This window comes from Postia placenta, assembly GCF_002117355.1.
Source record: "Postia placenta MAD-698-R-SB12 unplaced genomic scaffold POSPLAscaffold_6, whole genome shotgun sequence".
NCBI classification, from domain to species: domain Eukaryota; kingdom Fungi; phylum Basidiomycota; class Agaricomycetes; order Polyporales; family Adustoporiaceae; genus Rhodonia; species Rhodonia placenta.
The window spans coordinates 465,350-484,035 of NW_020169837.1; the positions used below are offsets into that span (position 1 = coordinate 465,350).

The 18,686-nt window shown below is 48.7% G+C and overlaps 6 protein-coding genes across 6 annotated transcripts in view; 2 read left to right on the top strand and 4 right to left on the bottom strand.

The window, feature by feature from the left end:
• Nucleotides 1-3,183: 3,183 nt before the first annotated feature.
• Nucleotides 3,184-3,994, bottom strand: POSPLADRAFT_1046061 (hypothetical protein; the record flags this gene model as incomplete). The annotated part of the gene is made up of 2 exons (XM_024478938.1): nt 3,184-3,258; nt 3,431-3,994. 2 exons carry the CDS (start codon nt 3,992-3,994, stop codon nt 3,184-3,186), a joined length of 639 nt encoding a protein of 212 aa, XP_024339415.1.
• Nucleotides 3,995-5,642: 1,648 nt separating this feature from the next.
• Nucleotides 5,643-7,754, bottom strand: POSPLADRAFT_1141311 (hypothetical protein; the record flags this gene model as incomplete). Its single annotated transcript, XM_024485285.1, has 8 exons — nt 5,643-5,979; nt 6,037-6,077; nt 6,277-6,627; nt 6,688-6,843; nt 6,879-6,966; nt 7,043-7,434; nt 7,483-7,588; nt 7,648-7,754. The coding sequence occupies 8 exons, from the start codon at nt 7,752-7,754 to the stop codon at nt 5,643-5,645; spliced, it is 1,578 nt and encodes a 525-aa protein (XP_024339416.1).
• A 470-nt stretch (nt 7,755-8,224) lies between these two features.
• On the bottom strand, nt 8,225-8,814 carry POSPLADRAFT_1117667 (hypothetical protein; the record flags this gene model as incomplete). The annotated part of the gene is made up of 2 exons (XM_024483486.1): nt 8,225-8,392; nt 8,458-8,814. Coding segments are annotated over 2 exons (525 nt in total), but the record flags the coding sequence as incomplete, so codon positions are not given.
• A 2,671-nt stretch (nt 8,815-11,485) lies between these two features.
• POSPLADRAFT_1141729 (hypothetical protein) lies at nt 11,486-13,207 on the top strand (the record flags this gene model as incomplete). The annotated part of the gene is made up of 7 exons (XM_024485338.1): nt 11,486-11,559; nt 11,615-11,757; nt 11,829-11,884; nt 12,056-12,210; nt 12,846-12,952; nt 13,031-13,088; nt 13,168-13,207. 7 exons carry the CDS (start codon nt 11,486-11,488, stop codon nt 13,205-13,207), a joined length of 633 nt encoding a protein of 210 aa, XP_024339418.1.
• A 1,085-nt stretch (nt 13,208-14,292) lies between these two features.
• POSPLADRAFT_1046064 (hypothetical protein) lies at nt 14,293-15,570 on the bottom strand (the record flags this gene model as incomplete). The annotated part of the gene is made up of 3 exons (XM_024478939.1): nt 14,293-14,856; nt 14,920-15,149; nt 15,276-15,570. 3 exons carry the CDS (start codon nt 15,568-15,570, stop codon nt 14,293-14,295), a joined length of 1,089 nt encoding a protein of 362 aa, XP_024339419.1.
• A 1,234-nt stretch (nt 15,571-16,804) lies between these two features.
• POSPLADRAFT_1180741 (hypothetical protein) overlaps nt 16,805-18,686 on the top strand; it is a gene marked incomplete at its 3' end in the record, with an annotated part of 3,606 nt that continues 1,724 nt past the window's right edge. Inside the window, exons 1-6 of the mRNA XM_024488780.1 lie at nt 16,805-17,073; nt 17,857-17,972; nt 18,024-18,040; nt 18,096-18,284; nt 18,337-18,485; nt 18,538-18,653. Coding sequence (XP_024339420.1) covers nt 16,827-17,073; nt 17,857-17,972; nt 18,024-18,040; nt 18,096-18,284; nt 18,337-18,485; nt 18,538-18,653 — 834 coding nt within the window. The 5' untranslated portion in view covers nt 16,805-16,826. The remainder of the gene's footprint in view (nt 17,074-17,856; nt 17,973-18,023; nt 18,041-18,095; nt 18,285-18,336; nt 18,486-18,537; nt 18,654-18,686) is intronic.

Genomic DNA, 18,686 nt, shown 5'->3' on the forward strand with positions numbered 1-18,686 from the left:
GATCTACCAATTCTATGGTTTTTTCAATGCCGGGATGACCTGCGCTAGGCATGTCATGATGCGCAGCAATGACGTCACCGATTAGAGATCGGTTCGTGGGTATAACAAGTCTCCCCCTTCTATAGATTAGACCGTCCTCGGTCGTCACGTGAGGGTCCTTGTCCAATAGCTGAACTACTGTTTCCGGGTAGTCGGGTATTGATAATTTAGCACATTTAATTATGTCGTCAGCGCCTGGTGCAGTGACCGCGTTAAAATATTCGGCTTTCAAAACAGTTACATCGTCTAAGTGGCCGTCACCAATGTCGAGGTCTGGCCTACGAGACAAAGGGTCTGCCACGATGTTTGTTTTACCCACCTTGTGGGTCAATAAAAAGTCGTACTCCTGGAGCTCCAAGACCCAGTGTGCTTGACGTGGGTTGATCCGTTGCGGCTTCCTGAAGTACTCTAGGTTTTTGTGGTCCGTCCAGACTTCTACCGTATGCGCAGCACTCAGTAAGAAGTGTCGCCACTCTTCTAAAGCTACAATAATAGCTAAAAGTTCTCTATCGTAAATTTCATAGTTCCTCTCAGCGGGAGACAGACTATGAGATAAGAAACAGACAGGATGCCAAACATCATTCTGTTTCTGCGAAAGTACGGCGCCGACAGCGTATTTCAATGTGTCGACTTCTACTCTAAAAGGGTCTGTGTCGGTTGGTATACCGAGAACCGGGGCGTTGGTCATGGTATCCTTGAGCATCTCGAACACCATCTTAGTGTCTGCCCCCCAGATCCAATCGACATTGCCAGTCAGCCGGTTCAAAGGCGTCACAATCCGTGCGAAGTCCTTCACAAATCTACAGTAAAAGTTCGCAAATCCCAGGAAACTTTGTAAGTCCTTCTTACAGGTAGGCTCGGGCCAGTCTGCCACCGCAGCCACTTTTCCGGGGTCCATTCGTGCCATAAGAAATAAGATGTCTGAGTTATTCTACTTCTGACTTTTCAAATTCGCATTTTTCCGGCTTACACCTGAGTTTATTCTGCCTGAGAATATCTAAGACATGTCTTGTGTCCTCACGATGTGTTTGCAAATCGTCAGAGAATATCAAAATATCATCTAAATAAACGATGGCCTTCCCTTGCATGATCATCTCATAGAACAAGTTGTTCATCATCATTTGGAAGGTGGACGGGGAGTTCGTAAGGCCAAAGAACATGACCAGGGGTTCGTAAAGGCCACGGTTCGTGATGAACGCGCCTTTTTCTTCATCACCCTTTTTCATACAAACGTTGTTGTATCCCCAACGTATGTCCAGCTTCGAGAAATAACGACAGTTTTTCAGCTTGTTCAAAAGTTCTGAGATAAGTGGCAAAGGGTATTTGTTTTTCTTTGTCATCTCATTTAATTTACGATAGTCCTGCACAGGCCGCGATTTCCCGTCCTTTTTCTTTACAAAGAAGAATGGAGCCCCCCATGGTGACTTCAAGGGTCTGATTTGTCTGGTTTTGAGATTTTCTTCTAGAAATTCATCTAGCGCCTTCTGCTTGTGGAGAGCCATGGGGTAGACCTTTCCGCAATAGGGTTTAGCTCCTGGAAGGAGTTCTATTGCGTGGTCCCACAGCTTCCGATCCGGTAGAGTGTTAAATGTGTCTTCTGAGAACACGTCGGCAAAATCTCGGTAGTGTTCCGGAACTACTTCCTCCATCTTTTTAGCTTTGTATTTTCCCTCCGCTATCGCTATGTCCGTAGTGTTGGCGCGAAGGTACTCTTTGCAATCGTGGACGGTTCTAAGCCATGCGTTGCTATCCATCATAAATATGCGATCCTCGTGTTTGACTAGGTTTTCGCTGAAAACAGAGCATGATTCTGGGCATCGATCAAATTTTAACAGCTTGCACTGCCAATCGATGGTTGGATTATGGTGCTGAATCCAATCAAAGCCCAAGAATATATCTGCACTCTGTAATTCAGTTACAAGGAATTGATGTTTTTCCTTGTGTTTCCCAGTGCCTACTACGAGTTCTACATAGTCCGTGATCCTTCCCCCAGAGTTTGTTGTCCCATCTGCATTATAAACTTTGATAGGATTGGTGATTTTGTGTACTTCAATACCATGTCGTACCACAAAATTCCTATCAATGCACGAGCCCATGCTTCCTGAGTCTAATAACGCTCACGTGTCGATCACCTTTTCCGTTTCTGGAATGATGACTGCGATAGGCAACTCCATCTGTCTACCACGACCTACACATTTGACAACAACTGTTCCTCGGAGCTTTTCTCCAGTGCTGCCAAAGCCACTACTACCTCTACTAGTGTCCTGAATTGTTCCTGCGACAATGTCTATTTCCGGGACCTCGGCGCATTCCATAATCAACTGCACAATTCTCATGCTATATTCAACATGGAATTCCTTGTCCGAATTATTGATGAGGAGGACCTTAAGTCATCCAGTGTAATCAGGATCAATTACACCAGCGCCCACATCTAGACCTTTGACTGCGAGTCCAGATCGTGGTGCGATTCGACCGTATACGCCTTTCGGCATCTTCATTCGGATTCCTGTGTCTACTAGCATGCGAGAATGTGCAGCTATAAATAAATCTTCTGCCGCGTAAAGATTGTATCCAACGGAGCCCTCCATTTGTCGCTTTGGAGCTATGGCTCTTGGATCGTCAAGATAGATCTTTAGTGCGGGTTTTGGTTTCGATGCACTCGAATTCTTTTTCGATGTTTTTGTATTTTTGTTGGAGGAATTAAGCACAGTTGTAGCACTGCCGCGCTCATTGTGAGATGCCTCCGCTTTGTAGGTAGGTATAAATAGTGTATCACGTGTATGTATGTCCGTAGGGGATACATCATCATCTTCGATGAGATCCACGCTGTCCGAAAGAGGTGAAAACCTATTCATAATTGGCAGGGCAACTGGTGCATTCAGTTGTTGCCGAAGCGAAAACCCGCCTTTGCGAAAAGCTCGGGCTTGCTTGCATATAGTCCTCGTAAATAATTTAGTCCCTGGTCATCATTGTCCAGGTTGACCGTAGCGGGGTTTTCAGTGTCCACTTGTGCCGCCGACTGCTCAACAGTTACCTCCTGCACTCTTTGGGGTTGGTAATCTGCTGGCCGGTTCAGCATGTGCCAATATCCTCCGCACGTTCCTTTCTCGGTCTGCTTCCTTCCACATTTGATGCAAGTGCGATCTACTTGCATTGGCTGTCCTCCTCCTTGATACAATGTTCCCGTTGCATCTCTCCTTGGCGTGTACGCCGGCGCAGCTACTGGAATGATTCCAGGGGTTCTTTGTGATACTGCTGGAGCAGCTTGACGAGCCGGTTGTTGTGCCGGCTTGCTTCCAGAAGCGTTTGATGTGCTGTGGTAGCGGCTCCACAAAGCTTTCTCCTCCTGTCTCATCCTCCAGTTCCGGTCTATCCCCTGAATCCTTCTCACCCACTGCTCGGTGGTTACCGGGAGGTTGCCACTCATGTAAATCTGATCTACAATCTGTTGGCTTGCGCCTCTTTTGAGCAGTCGGATCACATGATCCGCGGTGAGGTCATATTGGGCCTGGTTGACCAGGTCCTCGAATTCGATGAGGAAGTCATCGGCTGATCGGCTGCCTTGCTGAATGTACTCCAGCTTCTGCTGGGCCTTTTCCCTCAGACTGATGTCCAGGAAGTGGTTGTCGAACAACTCCCAGACCCTCTGGGCCGTAATTTTCCACACCCCCTGTGCGCACTGAGTTGTGTAAAGGAGACGAATGTATGCATCTACTTTTGGACCGCGGACAAAGCTGATGATGATGTTGATCATCCTCGTGTTGTCCGTGACATTGTGGTCCTCTAGATAGAGCAACACCTCCATCTTCCACTTCTCGTACTTCTCCTTTTCTCTGGTGAAATCTTCTGGTTTGTTCACCAGAGACTTCCTGCCTGCTGATCCGTGCTGCTGGCCCTGTTGCATCAGCTGCAGCATTTGGGCTATCTGCGCAAAGGCATTCGTGAAGATAGCCATAGCGGGATCAGGCTGTCCTTGTCCGGTGGGTGGAACCGGGGCAGGTTGGGGAGGGGATCGAGGTGGATGGCGTGCGCACGGTTGGCGCAATGGCACCTGAGGTTGTACCAGTTGTTCATCCGGCATCTGTGTATCGTTGTCAGCAGGAATAGGAAAACGTGGGGAGCCACCCTGCGAGTGGTGTGGACTTCTCGAGTGATGTGATGTCCTCGAGCCATGACGTGAAGGGTCGCGTGCGAGTGGGTCTCATACGGCGTGTGACATTGAGCTTTTTTCGAGGATTTCCTGACCTCGGAGCCTTCCGTACGCGTTGCTAGGCTTCTTACCTAGGCTAGGGCTCTCAACCTAGACTTTCCGGTACCCTGGGACTTCCTGACCCTGGTTTCCTATTGCCTATTCAAGGGCTAGTCGGTGGAGCTTCCGACCTCAATTGCTCTGCTCCTCGGGGATTTCCTGACCCCGGAACCCAATTTCCAAAACCAGACCGCTTTTGGGTCTATGAAAACCATGCGCTGCCTGGTCCCCTGTCACCTGAACAGGATCAACCCAAAAAGGCTATCTGAGCCTGCACAGCCATTCTATCCGGAAGGTGTAAAGGTTCCCTGTTCCTACCGCTAAGTCTTCCTCTTAGCCAATAGGGGTAACTCGCAGGGACAAAGTATTGCTACACTAGCCTACTACTACTTATCTAGGCTCCGCAGTAATCAACTCGATTCGCGATCGCTGTGAGGCCCGTGCTGCTTTTGATTATTATGCAGTGGGTTCCCTAATCATGGAGGGGGTTCAGCCCCTTGGAAGCTACCACTGAAGGTAAACTTCCCGAAGGTTCATTTTGAGTCGACCGGCTCTGTACGTAGCTATCTACCCTTGTCAAAGTGCCTGCGGTGGGCGGTAGAAAAGAATGCCAATAATGGCTACACCTTAAGCCTGGTGCCCGGCTCTGCAAGACTGTGTTGTCTTGGTTGATTGATGAGTGTCGGATGAGAGAGCAGGGTTGTGGTGGTTCGCCCCAGAGTATGGCAGATGTGGTGACTTGCACTTTAGAGAGTTCTTTGCCCTATGAAGCCCGGGTTTAATACCGGAGGGTGGTCACTCTCGAAGTGCAAGGGTTTGAAAGACGCGGTAATACCGGTCAAGCGAGTTCGGAGTGTGGTAGTCTTCAGTTAATGACACGGCTAGATTTTAGCTTTGAATGGCCAACTGAAGACTGAGGAACGACCTCAGCTTCAGCCTGCTTATATATTGCATGAACTACATGACAAACTACATATGACTACAGATAGTGAAATAGGCATATCAGTGAAGAGAGTGATAAGCATACATGAGGAATACATGTGTAAGTAATAGATACCATATATGGAGACGTGATAGGAAAAGAAGAAAAGAGAGTTCCATATGATCCAAATAGTATGTCTGTAATGAAAGAACCGTAACAATAATGGTTGCGTGTTATAATCCATTGCAGGTTTGTCGCCATAATTTTCCTTGGTGGTATGAATGGCCAGTTATTGTCACAGTTTGTGAAGGGTTGGTATGTGCTTTCATAAATATACTCATTTCAATTACACTATGTATTGTATAGATTCCGACACTGTATGCTGACAATCATACAGATAGTAAGACCTCGAAATCCGTCACATTGATACACCTAATACAACGAGATTGCTTCGTCCTCCGAGTCCAGAGGGTCCTCGCCGTCCTCAGGCCCAAGTTCATCTGACAAGTCTGAAGATGTTCCATCATCGTCCGAGTCCGAGTCTCTGCTCTTATCATCATCGGACTCGCTCATACCTGGAATACTGCTCGCCACGCTGCCAGGAATCTCATATACGCTGTTGTCGTCATCTTCCACCTGTGTTACACCACTCGTGGTTGGAATGGGCATCTCATTGTATTGCTCAGCGTGTCCGTCACATGCTGATTGATGCGGGCCATGTCCAATTCCGCAGCCTTGATACCGCATGAACATATCCCTGTCAATGAAACTGGGAGCCAGTGTCAGCTGCCATCCTAGTGAAATAAAACTAAGCCTACATGTTGACATAATAAGATGCCCAGTCATCCACCTCACCAGCGGTTCGCGCTATGGAATCAGGGCAACTGAGTAGCTCCGAAGTGCGACCATCAGCAAAGGTTGGTATCAGATGACACCCTCTAATGACCAGAGAAGGGTCGAGGAAGCCAAATGCACATGGGTCTGATTCGGGAACAAACCCGATCTTGGGGAGACATGCTCGGTAGGATCCGTATTGGTGATCAGGATCGATGCCGAACCAGCGTACCCAAAGAAACTCGATGCGTTGAAGTGAGCAATTGGTGGCCGTGGCGTCAGCATGAACAACGGAGGCGTGGAATATTCCAATAACACGAGCATACCAGTACGGATGGACTCCCGGACCCGACTCACAAGAATGAATCATAATGTCACAATGAGCGTGTGAGTTCATGGAATCCTGGTTCCGTCGTATGTCGTATATCGTGTAGTTCACCCGTAAGACTTTGTGATGGTAAATCTTGTTTCCCAGTATGATCACGGAGTCACACTGTGCTGCCATGTACTCATGTTTGTTCCCGTCGAAGTCCAAGCCAAGAAGGCGAGATAAAAGGTGATTCTTCAGTTGGGGAATGAAGTTCTGCACAGTAAACAGACATCAGGCCCGGGATGCATATCGCTGTATGCTTGCCATGCTTACCTTAACAGCTGGATCGGTTCCAAGCTCATGTACAAAGGCAAAAAGATGACGGGGATAGCTCATTGAATCGGACATATGATGGTGCATATGGATGTCTGTGTATGGTAGCGGCTCGGAATCCACGAAGCTGACGTGTTGAGGGCGGCAGCGCAGCTTCTCTTCATCCCCTAGTCGGCGCAGCTGGGTCTCACACCGCTCCAGTCTCGTGAGTTGGCTCGCGGGATCATTTTTGTTGGTAAGTGCATAGTGTCACTTGGTTTGCTGATGTTCAAGTTCGCCCTAATATTCGTTACAATAAATCAGAATTACAAAACAACAGAGGTATGCATTGTGACTTACAGTTTGTGTCGTGTACGAGTCAGTGGTTCTGAGACGTGGTATGAGATGGGCATAATCACCAAAAGCATGATGCTTGTATGTGCAGAGATTGAAAGCCTTCAATCGATGGGTTTCACCAGATGGTTTTTGGTTATTCTGTGTCATAGATGCTCGCTGCTGGTCTTGTCGAGTTCGCGCTCGTGCTTCCTTTGGAAGCTCGACAGTCTTGAATGCTGGGCAGACATGATCATGGAAGTGTCGCAAGCATTTCCCGAGCTGTTCAGTGATCTGTCGCAATCTGTCTAATGTAGAGTCTGTATGCATGCGCAGCTTTGCGAGTGCATGCCACTCTGCAAAGCGGTACAGAAGCGACATGATGACATTGTCGAACTCAGAGGGTAGCAAGCCCTCGAAAGCTGTGATTGAGCACTGCAGAGATGAGTATATCATTTCCTCCGGAAAGAGATTGATGGATACCTGCAGAAGGTCCTCATAGTTGCGTGCTGCCATCTTCTTCATTTCCGAGACATTCTCTGAGAATCTACGGATGGTGGTACATCCAAATGGAGGGATTTGACGAAATCTATTTGTTTGTGATATAATGCCATTGAGTAGACATCACTTACAAAAAAGGACACCTACCGATGATTCAATTCGACAACCATTTGTCCTGATGGAGCAACTGCATAGAGAATACGAATCAAATGAGTGAACAGTGCCTTCCATACTCCAAGTTCAACTTCGTGCATGAAATCGACAGGAAGAATTGAGAAGACATCGAAAGAATCTCCCAGACAGCTGGTAAATGCATTCTTGATGACGATTATGAATGATATAAATAGTAGGACACAGTAGTTATGCACATACCAAGGTCGGTACAAGCAATTGAGGCTTGAGCAATCTCTGTATGGCTGCACTTGTAACTCCGAGACCTTGTTGGTAGATGCCTTCACGAGCAGAAAGCACAAGATCTCGAACACGAGATGTCCATGTCCTGATGATACCAGGGGCCTCCCGACAGCGGAGATCATGCTTGTAGCCCGTTTTCCAAAGGTCAGTCTTAAGTGTGAGGCATCATGGACAAGGACATTGGCCATTGTCCCTCAATGTAGTGATTAAGACTCTGTGGCCATATTAGGTTCACGTATAACGTGATATACTCATGTATGTACTTTTCGGGATAATCAGCTGAATATGTGAATATTTGAGGATAAACCCGTCTCCAGACACCATCAGCACATTGGATAACGATGCCATACTTGTATGCATGCACGAAGTCTGCATCAAGTAGGTGCTTCCAGATCGCATGAAAGAGTTCACGGCGACAATGTGTGAGTAGCGCGGAACTCTTCTCTCCTGCATCGCTGCGAAAAGAGTTGATGAATTCCTACACCTTGTCGGGAAGCTAGATCAATGTTATTAACATACAAGCTAAATAAATGTTGAGTAAACACTCACGCTTGGAATATAGGCTACATGATGACCTGCGTGCTTACTCGGACAAGCACGAATATATTTCGACAGATTGCCAAAATAAAGATAGATCGGCCACACTTTTGCTGATCCAAAATTCGCAAGGTGCATTGAGTCAGACCAGAACATCAGTCCCACAATCACTCGTTCTAGCTGACAGCCTGGCTCCGGAGGCTGCCTCTGAAGGTCGTCGTGTGCTTGAAGCCAAGCATCAGAAGTATAGAGCTCATCATAGACACGTTCAGTGTGCGATGCAGATGTCGATTGCCAAAGGAGCTTGAAGGGAAAGAGATGAAATTGGCGAGCCAGGGGCTCTGCAAAAGCGGATCGAATTACACTGATAAGTGGCCGATAGTGAAGACCGCTAATGGAGAAGGTTTTATAACCAGGAGATTCGGGGCTGTCTCGTTCACCTGTCGGAATGTCTATGTCAACGGATGTCTTTCTCCATCCATCACCAGCAAATGGGGCTGACTGGGCATCTGATGCGACATCTGGTGTGTCTTCCTCAGAGCCATCTATGCGCTTTGCTTCACGCGCAACCCTGAAATGATGCAGGTCGGATGCTGCGAAGTCATCTGCGAGGAGAACGTCATGCACAAGACGATTTGTTTCTCCCGCTGATTTCTGACCACTTCCAGAGCTAAACCAGTTCATCAGCCACCAGATAGACATATTCGCGAAGGGCCACGGTGGTGCTCTGTCGGCTGGTGGTGTGGATGTTGAAGTGAAAGAATCGCTGTTTAACAATCCCCCCTGTATATCTTTGCAGGGCCCCTTGTTGCGATAGTCTGCGAGATCCTCCGGACGCACTGCTGCATCTGGATCAAACAAGGGGCAATGCAGATACTCACGGAGGACACCGAATGCATTAACCGCAGTTCACATGGAGTCCCGGACATGTAGGATTACACGCCGCACAGCACTGGGATTAGGAGGTGCATCCATGATAGGCTCAGGATTAATGGCAGGGGACGGGCCCTCCGGTATGACATCAAGATGTCAGCTGACATGCCGAACACACGTTATGTCTTGCATAGACTGATAGTGTCTCGGCAGCCTCCATTCACGTGTTGGTCGACCAATTTCCACAGCGACATCCCTACTTGGTGCATCCGATACTGACCCAGTCGAAGGGCCGGGCAAGTCTGTATAGTCATTATTGCCCACGTACACATCTGAGCTTGTCTCGTCGACCACCATAGGCTTCAAATGCAACATACAAGTGAGTGAATCACCTCATTGACAAATAGTTGAGAAATACTGACCGCATCCTGACTATGGGATTGTATGGCCTGCCCCGTGGCTGCCTTTCTTATCTTCTCTTCCCTTTTGGCTTTCTGGCGAGTCCGCAACTCTCGATACTTTGCAGCATCTTGGAGAATTGTTTGCTGATACTCAGCACATTGATTACAGTGATGTTTGAGAAGTGAAGTCTTGTTTGTTGTGAAGCAGCACTTCTTTTCTATACAATGGTGCATACAGAGAAGAAGTACGAGTACAAGAAACAAGGTGAATCGTGAAGCTTGATGGTCTAGCCTCATCTGAGTTACAGAGTCATAGACAGACACGGCTCGTAGCTTCAACCAGAGAGATTGTTGTGCAGAGTGAGTACTTCAGCACACCACTAGAATGACGAGTTGCTCACTGGATCTAGGTGGGGCTTTGAAGCCTGATGTGGTCGGGCCTGGCTCATACTGAGCCATATCAAGCCCAGCCCAAGCTGTATAAGGCCAGGCCAAGCCACCGAAGGCTGGGTAGGGCTTTGTGTCCGAGCTAGGCCCTGAATGATATAAATTTGTTCAGCAAACCACTGCCTTTTTCACTCCACCATCTCGCACCATGTCGCATGCAACAGCTACTGAAACATTTATCTTTCCATTCTATTTCTTGTACTACTAGCGCCCATACTGGTGCCTGTCTTAGCGCTCACCCGCAGGTTGAACATTATGTAGCTTACATAATGGGGTCCGTGCGCACTTCATGCCTGGTATCATACCACTACGTTTCCTTCTTTACTAACACGACCACACAGACACAGTGGTCCGTGCGTAGCCGGTACTTGTATAACTACCATTAGTCGGTCGAACCCTAAGTTCGACCTGGTTATTCATTCAAGTCTCTGCTCCTCCTCGCTTGGGGTAGTGGTCATTCTCGACTTCCTCGCTTGATCTTTAGGACGATGTACTGTCCATAAGTCCTCGCTCGTTGTCTATGAGTCAGGCATCAATATAGGAGTATAGACCATTGTATCAGCTACAGCATCACCAACCAGTTCTGCAGCTGCGCTGCATGACCAGTCTACCCCTCCTATACATCCTTCATTTCTTGCTGAGACTGTTGCTCGTCTTAAACGTCAGCTAGCTGAACTGAGTTCAGAAAATGCATTTCTCAAAGAAGCTGATGCGGACCCTGTTGTAATGCCTTTGTGAGTAGTTTATACCATTTGATTGTTTTCTGTCAATTACAACTGGTTACTTAGATCCGAGTCGCATGCCCACATGGGACGGGCTTTCCGACGTGTTGTGTCACTCTACGACAATCCGGCAGACCTCTTTGCTGAACACGATCGATGCATGGAAGCGGAAGACTTATCTGACAGCAATGAGGGCAGCGGCCGCTGTCTGCAGCATAGGTTTGTTCATTAATATGAATATGTCTACAGTGATAAAAGATGTGTGTTGTAGTGCCGACAACGAGCGCACCTATAGAGCATATCACGCAATGGTGTACCATCTCCCTCTGGTGATGAAATCCTTCAATCCTGACTCTGGATCTGCATTGCCAGTCCGTCAGATCGGGGTGTTATATAAACAGGTGTGCCAGCAGTGCATTATTGTATGGTGCTGGCTTATAGTATAGCTATATCCAAAAGTTGCGGAAGGGAGCTGATGCAGCACGTGGCGATGACATCTCTAACTTAAATAAGAACTTCATAACTTGGCTTCAGCACCTTTCCCCGGGATTGCCAGCAGTTACTGCGCTTGTACAATATCCAGGCTTGAAGATGATCCGTGGCTTCAATAACGATGCAACAGCATGTTTACTGATTCCAGTTGAATGGAGCTGGGACGATGAGGAGTGCGTTTGGTCGCACATGTTGAACTCGTAATTACTTTTGACCTTTTACATCTAGAACACGTACCGGAATCAAGGATGGTAACCCGAGGTTTTACATTGGACCGCACCACTTGCCTGCTTTCCTTTTTGTGCATTTTAAGAGTAATCCAGATGACCGAGAGGAGGGTATCTTCCGGAGTTCTATTCTGATTTCAGTAGGTCTCCGATTCATTGCTTGACGTGCACTAAACTGTTCTGCAGGCATGTAGATCAATTTTGACATCCCCCAGGTCTGCCGGAGCTGTCGAAGATGCTGACAATCCTGAATCTGGACGCACAGAAGGTGGTGAGCCACTGTGCAAGAAGCGAAAGAAGAGAGCTCCTACCAAACGCAGTACAGTCACGCAAATCATTGGTTTGAAGCACATTACAGGGCGCGTTATTGCCTATATTTGTGTGCTGGTATGTTCCATCCTCCACGTCGATTATCATCTCGTAGCTCATCATTTCATACTAGTTACATTTCACACTGAGTGATTTCGATTCGTGGAGCAATGACCTCGACGGGTTTGACTACCGCACCTTTTACAACAGTATAGTCGACTGGTTTGAGGCTGCCCCGGGTCCTTTGTCAGCTCAGCGCAACACAGAATTGCTCCAGTGGTTGGATGAGTAAGTCTTGCTCTCTGCGGCCTGAGTGTCTTGCTGATGCCTCAATGAGGCAAATATTTCAGACAACACCAGTACTAGAACCAGGTGCGGCTGCTAGCATGTCAGGAGCTTAGCTTCTGGCTCAACGTCTACAGAAGGAGCAGACGGCTGCTTCGGGCGGGAATCTGTAGATTGCCACACCTGTATTGTTGCGAGAAAATATACGTGATTTGTGATATTTCTGTCCTGAGGACCCAGGGGACCACGATCTGAGCCTATCCGGGCAATTACTTGTTGCCATACCCAGCGGATTGTGACAAAACCATAGATGGGAATACAATAGACACAATACTGCAATTTGTGCGCAAGGTAGCATTGGATTACAACCCGATATAAGAGACATAATCTCGACCTAGATGTACAGATGGCATAATTTTGCCGTAGCCTGACAAGCTCATACCGTATAATGCAAGAAATATGACACCTTGCCAATAACCATCAGTATTGCACCTATTGCAATGGATTGGGATATTGCCAAAGCAGACTCGCCTCGATAATTGTATATCTCTCATGTACAATTATGGTGCTTGATTACATTGATTGTGTCATCATGTAATAGATTGCAAGATGGATCTGGTTTTGCTGATGTAATGTAGGTCCTATTACTGTTTGCAAGCCCTGTCGCTCACGACACCGTCATATACGACCCTACCTGATTCGCTTGCGTGCAGTGACTATCAGCATATTTGGATCATTATATATGGTACGTTCGCTTTTCTCGCTTCCTCTACCCATGTGCTATTCCATACATAATCACTACAGATTGTGATTCCTTTTGCAGCCCCTATCACTCCCGCCACCCTCATATATGATGCAACATATTTCTTTCGTTATACATGGTACATCCAATTTTCCTGCTTCCTCTGCTCGCGCACTATTCCATACACAATCACTGATAGATTGTGATTTCTTTTGCAGCTCTATCACTCCCGACACCATCATACATGATGCGACTTGATTCGTTCATGCACAGTGGCTATTGCCATATTTGTTTCATTATACATGGTACGTTCACACTGTCCGCTTCTTTTGATTGGGCAGTATTTCATACATAACCACTTGATATCATATTAGATTTGCCCTCATTTTGGTTCATATTATCATACATGACGCATACTGATGCAAGTCCCCTTTCATGTTGCTCCTGACCCCATCATGTATAATTTCACCTGATTTGCTCAACGTGCAGCCACTATTGACTCTAAGTCACTCATTTAGTTGTACCAAGGACATTATCACACCAAATCACTAAGTTGCACTTTCAGGGTACATCAGCAAATGTGCACCACATCTGAGTTGGTCTGAGCTGTCTGATAGCATCTGAGACACCTGAACACTCTGACATTCATGGAGACCTCAGATAATTCACACCAGCCCAGATGCGTCAGACAACACATGTAGAGTTTCAGTTCTACAGATGCATCAATCTGGTATAATAGACCAGCGCAAGATGCATCTGTGCCGGGCCAGCGCAAATAATAGTTTTATCGAAAGCAAAATATAACCACACGAATGGGATTCGAACTCCCGGCCACCAAAAACACACAATGCTAATGCTAATGACCATTACACCAAATGGCTATAAACTACATGAGCTAAATATATATTGTGTGAGACAAATGATTGTGGCAGCCCCTTTCTCAAAGTACCCCTCATGCACGTACATTTGCATTGGATGCATCTGCATGCCCCTAACCTCGGCACGCAGGTACACATCTTCAAGAAGGGTGCTCCCACGCTCACAGAAGGGTCTCGTTTGTTGGAACTTGGAATTGTGGCGAGTGCATGCCATAGTATTTGGTGTTGTTTGTAGTACCTCGCAGACTTTGTGCGAGCCATCCTGTACGTTCCTTACGTGGTCTATTGATGAAATAGCTGCTTGGGGCAGATGGTCACAGGTGGAGGCAATCACCATGTTCTGCTACTTCTACTCTCCGAATGACAATCACGAGTATATGGTAGATTACGATAGGAATGATGGTAAGCATTCACACACTATGTAAAGCAGTATGTGATGTAAATGAATAGTGGTATTTATGGCTACTATCTATACCACTCTAAGCCAAGCTCCCGCCAAATCTCCCAATCGTTCATGCTCTTCCACCTTTCACACCAACACTGCTCTGAGAATGTACTGAACACATCTTGGTATTCCGGCTTAAGCTGCTCGTGAGCAATATCCTTCTTGCAGTGAGGAATGGCTTCAACCACAAGCCTGTATGCATGCAATGAATCCTGCTTGCGCCTTTTCCGCAGGTCTGGTGGCTCAGCAAAGAATGCATAAAAGTGGTCTTTGTCACCTCCAAATGCATCCTGCAGCTCCCCATAAAGACATTCACGACGACAGATGCCAACCTTGATGGTTTCCCAGGCCCAGGTACCTCCGTATTGTGTGCGAAGTCTTGCAACAGACCCGTTTTCAACCTGGGCAATGACATCATGGATCCCGGTGACATGCTCAAGAGCAGCAAAGTCCTTCTGGCATGCATCGAGAATGGCCCTGTCGTTCTCCTGAACACTGGAAGGTGTCAACAGTTCTTCCGATGTTGCCTCGATTAGTGATGTAGTTGCATTGGCAGTAGGTACTTGATTAGACATTGATACAGTCTACAAAATGGCAAAGTCAACAGGGACAGAAAGGATCCATAGCTGTATGGGAAAGGTACTCACATTAACCAATAGCGAGGAAGGCCCGGCAACAGAAGTCCCATCGGGTACAAGCAGCCATTGCGCCACCGACAGGCCTGCAATTGCATACGGATTGCCAGCCTGTGCAGCTTCAACCCATGACCTGACAGTATCAAATGTCATTTTGGCCTGGTGTGATGGTGTCGAGGGCAGGCTTGCCAAGGAAGCTGCAGCCATGGGAGTCGAAAGGCCAGGGCTCACCAGCAAGGGAGCTGCAGCCGAGTGTGTGGGAGAGCGCGCTGTGCAGAAGCAAGGAAGTCAGATTGATGGGACATCAAATACCGATGCAGCTGGCGCACCTAATCAGGCCGCATCCTCGTCCAATACAAACAGCACACCCCGCGCAGCCTTCTCTCGCCACTCGTCAGCGAGATCACGGAGATGCGCCCACTGCCGGCACTGGATCTCCTCGTTGATGGGGTGTGGGCTGGAGGCAGGCGATGCGGGCTCGATTGCCTGGGCAAGATTGAGGCCATAGTGCCGGGCCATGCACTCCCACAGCTTGTCGACCTTCCCCGAGAGCGCGATCAACTTCTTGCCCGTGTTCTGATTGATGGCATCAATCCAATGCTGCAATTGGACGTGTTTGGCCGAGGTGAGGTCGATGACAGATGGGGCAGACGGCGCGGACATGGGTATGCACGCAAGGGAGCACACGGACATCGAGAGGAAACATGAGAACCAGCGTGCGCCACCCCTGGCGTTGTACGGCGCGAGATCGCGTGCGCACGTCACGCGTGGGCGGGCGGGCGAAATCGCCACACGCTTGCCATATTAGGCAAGGACGAGAGCTGGCAGCCAAACGGCCATTTGCCACCCGCCTGCGCGCTGTCGTCTCTCCGTGCCATGCGCAACGACGTGCGCACGCACGCGTGCGCCCTCCCACGCGCTGCCTGGAACGTGCCGGCATGCTGGAAACGATGTGCGCGACAGTTTGCTTCCGCCGCCGCCGTGTCCAGGGGCCAGTGTTGCGGGGAGCACGGCACAGGGCGGCATGCATGCGCGAGCTCACGTGCGTGTCCCGGGACACGCTGACTAAGCGCGCGCACTTTCCCACCCGCGAGCCGCCCGTGTCCCGCGACAGGAAAGCATCCCAGAACCATTGCGAAAGCATCACGGAAGCGTCACAGTGATAGCTTGCGAGGTCACTTCCGGCCTGACGCTGATCGCACAACATAGGTGGTATGGAGCCATAACATGTATCAAAAACATCGGATTTTATTTTTGCATGGTCATAACACCCATATGTGCTTGTATGCAGATTATTATGTCTATATCCGTGCCTGATAGTACCCGATATTTGGGACAATAACGAAGCGCGCAACCCTATGCTTCACCTGAACGTCACTTTCAGCGTCAGTCAAGCATCAGTCAAGCGTCACACCAGCGTCACACTAGCGTCACGCGAGCATTGGTCAAACGTCGCGCGAGCGTTAGTTTCCCTCAGTCTCGTCTAGAGCCGGTAGCCTTGCACTACGATCCACCGCAATACATGCAGAGCAATTTCATTCTGCACAGCTCTAGGTGAATTGGAGTTGTGAGTAAGTTTCATCTTTTTTGGTGAACTGGTCACGCCTAGAGGAGGTCCCGGATCATAAAGGTTGGAAACATCCCGTTCGATACGGCATGTACAACGCTCGGGACCAGGGGAGCCGCTGTACACATCAAACGTGCGTATGTCGAGGGGTCTCAGACGCGGTCCGAGAATGTCCTCGGCTATGCTAAATATGGGAACGCCGTGGCAGGAATTGCCAGGCTATCTCCGGCGAGCGTCTGCAGTTTCATATGGCGAATATGCACTCCTTCCGTTAACCTCGCTGCCAGTGTTCGCCCTGAAGACCTATTTCACTGGGTCTCGCAAGCATACGCGTGCACACCTACCCACCACCATGGATACTGTTCTCGGTGCAAGCTTTGCCATCGGTCTCGCGGCGGTCAGTCGCAATGTAATTGCAAACACCTACACTCTGGCAGCAGCCGCATTCTTCATCTTTATCGTGGTAAGGACGATTGCTGCACGGATTGCACGACCACCATACCCTCCTGGACCATCTGGTTTGCCAATCCTTGGCAACACATTGCATATCCCTCAATTCCGCCCATGGTTGACATACTCGGAGTGGGCCGCGAAGTATGGTGAGTCCTAGTTTCAACGATTGCTCGAAAGCGTGTTCTGTTGTGCGTTCATCGTTCCTCTTGTCTCATCTAAGAAGAAAGCAAAGACCTATTTCCATGGACTACGCCTCTTCTTCGCTTGCTGCTGCCTACTCAGTGTACAAGAACAATGTTTGTGTCCGTCAATGGGTTAGGGTTATTACAGGCGTCTGTTACTTCCGCCACCTACGCCTGAAGGTCTGCACTACGCACTCGATTTGAATACCTTACGCTTCTTCGCTCCAATCACTCTGCTAAGGGTGTAGCGGTCGTACTGACTCAGCCTGCTACTAGAACGCACTGAGATACTTTCAATGAGCTATGCATGAGAGCATCGTCGCAGTATAATCTTATATTTGTGGGGGCTCTCTCCCTCATAACGGCGTGTCTATAAGTTGATGTGCGGGCTGCTATTCCCAGAGCCAGTTTTCCTGATACGCTATGAATCCGCTTAGCTGCGGATAAAGCCTGCGCTACGAGGCCTCCTTTCAACTCGAAAGCGACTGCATCATCTAGACCGAGAGGCTCTGTCTCTGAAGGTGGTCACCTTGTCTTGTCGATAACGACATTTTGTTTCACGCATTAACTTGACTCCGCATCGTCTTCATGGTATTGGCCTTCCTATCGAGCCATGGCCATCTCAAAGGAACTACGTTGGACTGAGACAGCGGAGCGTGCTCTATATTCTTGCAGGCATACCTTTCGCTTGTGTGGTTCAAGATCGGGGTCGAAAATACAATGCTCACTGATTGCATGTATGGGCAGGAGATACCATACATCTTGAAGCACTCGGCGAGCACATAATCGTGCTCAACTCTAGCCGAGTTGCGAGGGACCTGCTGGATAAACGGTCAGCTATCTATTCTGATCGTCCGCATTTCGTGAGCATCTCCTGGGTTTAGCCGTCTGTCTGTGCACTGACGCTCCTGTAGGTCATGGCGGGTGAACTGTGCGTCGCTGAGAGTCTGTTTAGGAACGACAGTACTTGATGTAGCACTGACCAGTTCAGGATACGGCGCAGAATTGCCCCTCCAGAACTACAACAATGCCTTCAGGGCGCAGCGCAAGATCGTCGCGCAGACGTTCAATCCATCCATGGTCTCGCGCTACTATCATATTCAAGAGGCCGAGGCGCGCAAGCTCGCAAAGAGCATTCTCGATGACCCGAGCGCGCTCATCTCACAGACCAAGTTGTGCGTCTAGCTCCCCTTCGTCTCTTGATTGTCTGTATTCATGGTAACATAGCCGGATTGCGTCCATCATCATGCGCGTCACATATGGCTACACGGTGAAGGGCGAGGACGACCCAATGATCACGATTCCCTTCACCTCGATGGACAACTTCAGCAGGGCGACAGAGCCGGGCATGTGGATGGTCGACCTGATTCCTCAACGTGCGTACGCGAGTCATCAGCGCATCTGGACATGTGCTCATCATTGCTGCAGTCAAGTATCTCCCCGAGTGGACACCCGGGGCAACCTTCTTGCGCACGGCGAAGAAGTGGAAACAGCTTGAATGGAGCGCATCATGGAACCCATATCGGTGGTGCAAGGACAACTTGGTACGTCTTGAACATCGCTGAAGAACCACTTTG